We start from the raw sequence: 6,125 nt of genomic DNA, 5'->3' as shown, positions 1-6,125 counted from the left end.
TGGAGATCGGGTGTTTTTTTTTCTGCAAACAATGTCGAGATAAGCGGAGAGCACATACAGCACATAATATCCCCAAATGGTCACCCATCTTGGTACTGACCAGATCCAAAATCTCTTAACTTCAGTGATCTAACGATAACCAATGTGTCAGACGTGAATATGCCGTGTTAATATTCGAAACATGCATGAAATTCAAGTAAAAAAATAAGAGTTCATATGTTGTGATGACGCAATAAACAGGCACCCAATCAGAGCCTTTCTTGCCCAACCGTGTGAAAAACAACGCCAAACCTGCTTCCCACGTGCGGAGTTGTCAAAGGATTGTTGATGGCTTTTTTGTTGGTCGTTATGGAATACGACAACTGAAATTCAAATTGACATCTCCAAAGAACGGACGGTAACTCGCAATTATTGTGCGCTGCTGTTATCCACAGGGGGGTGGGATCCACACGCCAATTCCTTGGAATTTCCCCATCGTGATCTTGTAATCAATCATAGGCTGACATTCAGAGCTATCGAATAAAGATAAAAAAAAATAAAAACGCTTCCCCATTTTGTCGATTTCAAAGTTATCCAGCGTTCAGTTGACAAAATGGTGAATCGTATCTCAAGAGAAAAAGAAAAACAATATTAGTCGAGAAAGAGAAAGATGTAAACCTAAAACAGAACAACGGACCAATTATAGTTTCAGCACTCCAATTCGGTAATATTTCGAAAAATCATTCGGTATTCAGATTTGCCTGAGTGTACTTTTAGGGACACTAGTGTATTGGAAAACGAGTTACATCGATATTTTTCTTCCTAACAAATGCGTTCCACAATAATATAGTTTATCTGAGCACTTTTTATACAAATAAGTACGATCATTGATAAAATCAATATAGGAAATGACGATATTTTAAAGAAGAATACGAATGAATATAATGTTAAAAACTTGGGTTTTGTTCGAAATATTAATAAACCTTAACTTGAACCATATACGCGGTTCCTTCAATTGTGGCACAATCAAGAGCGCCCTTTTGAGGAAGGTGGGAGCTTATACATTAATGACCCTTGTGTCTAACTTGTCTGTACTTATGAGGTGCAGACGTGTTAAGCAGGTGCTTGTGATTTTGAAAATGTTGTGGTATGACTCAAGCCAAGAATGAAAGTTTGTATATAATATTGAACCAAGGCAAAACGATATAAGACCTTAAAATTTGAAAGGTCAAACTAGAAAGGACTCATGGATATAAAAACAAAACAATGTTTAAACGTTATGTATGAATGTCCCTCTTTCTCTTTCTCCCTCCTCTCTCTCTCTCTCTCTCTCTCTCTCTCTTGCTCTGTCTTTCTCTATTTCTCTTTTTCACTCCCCTTTTCTACCTTTTAATGAAGAAAGAGAGAATTAAATATAATTCTATTGTTTTAAACAGTTGACGCTTGCATTCTGAGGGCCAGCGGACGCAACCTAGCATGCGTCTGATTTCAACTGGTCTTTATAAAATATGCTCCTCATTGTTAAATCTTAAATAGAATACTATATATATATATATATATATATATATATATATATATATATATATATATATATATGCATTTGTACGCTATTTTTGTGTAAGCGTTAAATTCCAGCATGTCATTAATGCCGACGATGGAAAGATGTCTATAACGACGCAATGAAGATAATAGTAAACGACATATTGATAAGATAGTACATATACAATAGGAGCATTAGGAACAATTCTGACAAACTTTGAGAAGAGAATGGAAGAAATTGGAATCAGAGAACTGACTGAAAAAATTCAACGAGTAACAATAATAAAAATAGCTGGAATATTAAGGAAAATCCTGGAATGCAGAAATTAATACATGAGCGCAGACAGGGTGATTGAGTAATGGAAATGGGGATAGAGAACTTATAGATATGCAGTTTCAATGTTCTAGGTTCTAGTTCAGTGGCTCCTGCCTCAAACCAGTCCTCTTGTTTCTTTCCTTTTCTACCAAAAGTATTAAAGGCAGTTTGAAATATTGCCACTCGGATAAAGTTCCATTTTGATGTTGCACTGTATATTGGGTAATCCACAAGGGTTTCGTCGATGGCTCTGGCAAAGCGCTTTCTCAGCTCAGGCATGGCGGTTTTGACTGCAGTGATGCGTGGTCGGAGTTTCTGCTGAGGGCGGTTGGCATACTTGGGAAGGCAGCGGGATCTCCTGACGACCAGAGAGTAGTCTGTGTCACACTCGGCACTGTGGAAACTACACGTGACCCACATTTGGTTTAGGAGAGATCTGCAAGTGATGATAAAATCCAGCTGATGCCAATGGCGGGAACTGCAATGTTTCCAAAACACTCTGTGATGGGTCTTGGTGAAGAAGAAGGTGTTAGTGAGACAGAGGTCGTAGAATGAGCAGAATTCAAAGAGACGCTGACCGTTTTCGTTTAGCTTGCCAACACCAAAAAGCCCCATGCATCGGGCCAGGAGGCATTGAAGTTGAATAGCACGGGTAGATGCTCCTCTGCATGGGGTCTGCTGTATCTTTGCCTCCAGTTCCTCGTAGAACAGGTCCTTAGCCTCAACTGAATAGAAAAGTGCAAAGGTATAGACGCTAAGAATTTTCAAAGTAGTGTTAAGTAAATTTTGGTTTCAAAGGTTGTTATAGCCGGGAGTGGCACTGGAGACAAGCTCCCACTATTATGAAGTGTTTTCAAAAGGGATGCGTCTCAAATAGCCTCTGGCAACAAGTCTAACTCCTGGCCTGCGCATGGTGAAACTGTTCTTACTGACAAGAAATGGCAAAGAGCGGGTCTCTGGCGCCTAAAATCTCCTGTCGCTTCAGGTAGATGAGGCTCGTCAACCTAGGAGGGTAGATCGTCTAGGTGAAGGAAAACCTTGATTCCAAACCACTGCTGCCATGCGGATTGCCTCAACATAGGAAAGACTAACGGAATAAACATCGACTGAAAAATCTGGAGTGTAGCCTCAAAGGAGGTCGATCCTTGCACTGCAAAGACCTTCCGGCAATTCCTGTAGTCAAGCTGGCGCTAACTGTATTGGTTCACCTTTCTGTTGGATTCCACATGAAAGGTTAGAGAGGCGTGTTCCGATGAATTGGGCCCCCATAGCTTTTCGCCTAGGCCTGCATCCTGGAGAGGTCACTCCACTGCTATATTGCGGCAACGCAACCCGGGGTGACAGTTACCGGGTTAAAATCCGGAGCTTATTAGCGTCAGCTCGGACGCCTGGGGTCGACTCCTGTCGGTAGGAAGTCGCTAGCTACCGCCCGCCTCAAAGCTGGGCAACCCCCGGCCAATAAGGTGCTGGTTCGCCACGTTCCTCCAACTCCAGAGGCTGCCCGGGATATAGGCCAAACCTGAAAAGCGGCCTGTAACCCAGCACCATTCAAAAACAAGAAACGAAAGCCGCCAGTCCTGAAACTGGCAACTTCGAATGTCAGAACAATGTGTCTGAGCTTGTCTGACGACCTACAAACGATTGACAACACCAGAAAAACCGGCATGATCGACCGTGACTTAAATAGACTAAACATCGACATAGCAGGGCTGCAGGAGACACGACTCCCCAGCGACAGCAGTCTCGGAGAGAGAAACTACACGTTCTTTTGACAGGGACAGGAAACACATGAGCACCGATTCTAAGGTGTCGGTTTTGCTGTCCGCAACTCCTTCCTACAAGCCATTGAAGTACCTTCCTTCAACACACCAAGAGTCCTCTTCCTTTGTCTCTCCACTTCCTCCGGACTAGTCTCAACCATGTTATAATCATTCAGGAAGTAGACAAAAGGTATTGCTTTTCACAGATGAAGATTTCTAGAAAAGAAACTCTTCTCGTGGAATTTTTGCTTTGAGCACGGATAGGGTCTGAGGAGAGTTGTTGGCGGTTGTTTTGACAAGGCGAGTGTTTGTTGTGGACGTTTTTTTTTTCAGGAATGAATCATAGATTGGAGCTCGGGCGAACACCTATCGTAAAAGTGTCGGTAGAGCAGAGAGAGACTCGCAAATGATCTCCTGTGAGAAAGAGGGAGTAGGAGGCTAAAGGGTCATCGCCCACTAGATTTCGAAGACGGTTTTGTACACTGCCAAGGCAGGAAAAGGTGTTTTTAGAGGTTCCATCCTAGAATGGCAATAGTACTTCATTTTAGATCGTTTGGATTCTTAAAAACGTAGAAGATTGCGTTGATCTACTTCCTGGGCAGCTACAACAACCCCACCATTTATTGCTATTAGATATTAAATAAAGATCTACTTCGAGTTAACATCTACTTAGGGTTACGCATGTAATCGAAAGAGAAACATTTTGAAATGTGTAAATACCCTAAAATAATCGAGATTTAATTTAAAAAAATGAACCAGTGTCATTTTTGTGCATTGCTCAACACCTAAAAAAGCATTAAAACGTCATTTTTTATATTAGCACATAATACTCAATTGATTTTAATTCAAGAACTCTCTTAATGTCATAATTATTAGTGCCCATATATATATATATATATATATATATATATATATATATATATATATATATCGTGTATATTTAGGCAGCATTTTCTCATTTAGACAAATATTATTGAATAGCACGGAATTATTCTGTTTTACAATTTTCCTTTTTATCTTCTCCAATCTCCGAGCAAAACATTTGAAGGACATGGCTGCCAACATTCGGAATTTCGAAGAATTATGGTAGAAAATACAAGAGTGTTGCAGAGTGACAGAAATGTAAATAGGTTAAGAATACTAATAGCATTGTACATTAAAACAAAGAAGCCTCAAATAAATAATATTAATTATGAGTGCAGCTGGAACATTTTGAAATGTTTGGGATAAATGGTTAATAATGTATATCTGTGTTTGTATATATAAATCTGTTTAATATATGCAAAAAAAAAATTCGCCCATTTAACTTGTAACAAATTACCACGTGACTAGGAAAAAAAATATATATAAGTAAATTAAAAAAACAATCCCTACATTTATTTCTACAATATATCTGAGGATGATAGAAGTACTTCTGTCGAAAGCGCTCGCGATTATGGATACAACATATACAATTTCGAGGAAAACACAAAAAGGACTATTCGGAGATTGGAGAAGATAAAAAGGAAAATCGTAAAACAGAATAATTCCGTGCTATTCAATAATATTTGTCTATATATATATATATATATATATATATATATATATATATATATATATATATATATATATGTCCAACTGTCGTTTGGGCGATCGGGTTTCGATCCTGGCTTGAGGTAGGTGCTTGTCTAGCCATACTGAATCGCTGTGAAACAGTGAAACAGTACTGTACATCAATGATTATAATGCTTCCTATTTTAGGTCGAGCATTTGGAAAGTGATATACAAATTTCTATTAGCGTATGAAGCGATGCTCTTTGTGTAAACAAATTGAGCTTAGGTACTTTAAACAATGTCAAAACATTGTTAAATCACTGCCTGCATAGCAGCCGTATAGCGCAACAGTTGGAAGCTCCGATTGTCGTTTGGGCGATCGGGTTTCGATCCTGGCTTGAGGTAGTTGCTTGTCTAGCCGCACTGATGAGCTGTGAAACAGCGAAACAGTGCTGCATGTGGATGACTCTCTCTCTCTCTCTCTCTATATATATATATATATATATATATATATATAGTATGACTTATATACTAATTCAGCAAGATTCTTGTAGAAAGAGTTTATGTCGTCCATCTTAACGTTTCCCTTATTTCTCATATAAAAAACATATTTTACAATTAAGTATACGCATTTCTTTCTATACAGTAAAATAAATTTTTCCGATAATTGAAATGAATTTTTTATATCATTTTAATTTCCGCAATTCGATTCTCCGAACGTCAAAATAAACCCAAAAGAGAAAAAAAGTAAATATTAAAAGAAATTAAACATAGCATAGATTTTGTTAAATCGAACAAAAATACATTAAAAAAAAAACAAACAACTAATTACATGCAATAACCAGAACATAAGTCTATGATAAGACTTTATACCAATGCCTGACATCGTAAGGATGAGTCAAAGTCTTATTGTTGTAATGTTTGTTCCGGAGCAACGTGGGGGGGGTGCTTCGTAGTCTAAATGAAATGTCAGCTAAAATATGTTATTTTTTAACTCA

At 38.4% G+C, this 6,125-nt stretch overlaps 1 protein-coding gene across 1 annotated transcript; it reads right to left on the bottom strand.

Annotated features, from left to right (window-relative positions):
- Nucleotides 1–424: 424 nt before the first annotated feature.
- On the bottom strand, nt 425–3,755 carry LOC145263027 (uncharacterized). The gene is made up of 3 exons (XM_080119859.1): nt 3,689–3,755; nt 1,956–2,559; nt 425–512 (listed from the first exon to the last, which is right to left on the bottom strand). Exons 1-3 carry the CDS (start codon nt 3,753–3,755, stop codon nt 425–427), a joined length of 759 nt encoding a protein of 252 aa, XP_079975985.1.
- Nucleotides 3,756–6,125: the final 2,370 nt, after the last annotated feature.

This window comes from Euprymna scolopes, chromosome 38, assembly GCF_053919585.1.
Source record: "Euprymna scolopes isolate OS-2025 chromosome 38, ASM5391958v1, whole genome shotgun sequence".
NCBI lineage: Eukaryota > Metazoa > Mollusca > Cephalopoda > Sepiida > Sepiolidae > Euprymna > Euprymna scolopes.
This window is presented reverse-complemented; position numbering and strand designations above follow the sequence as displayed.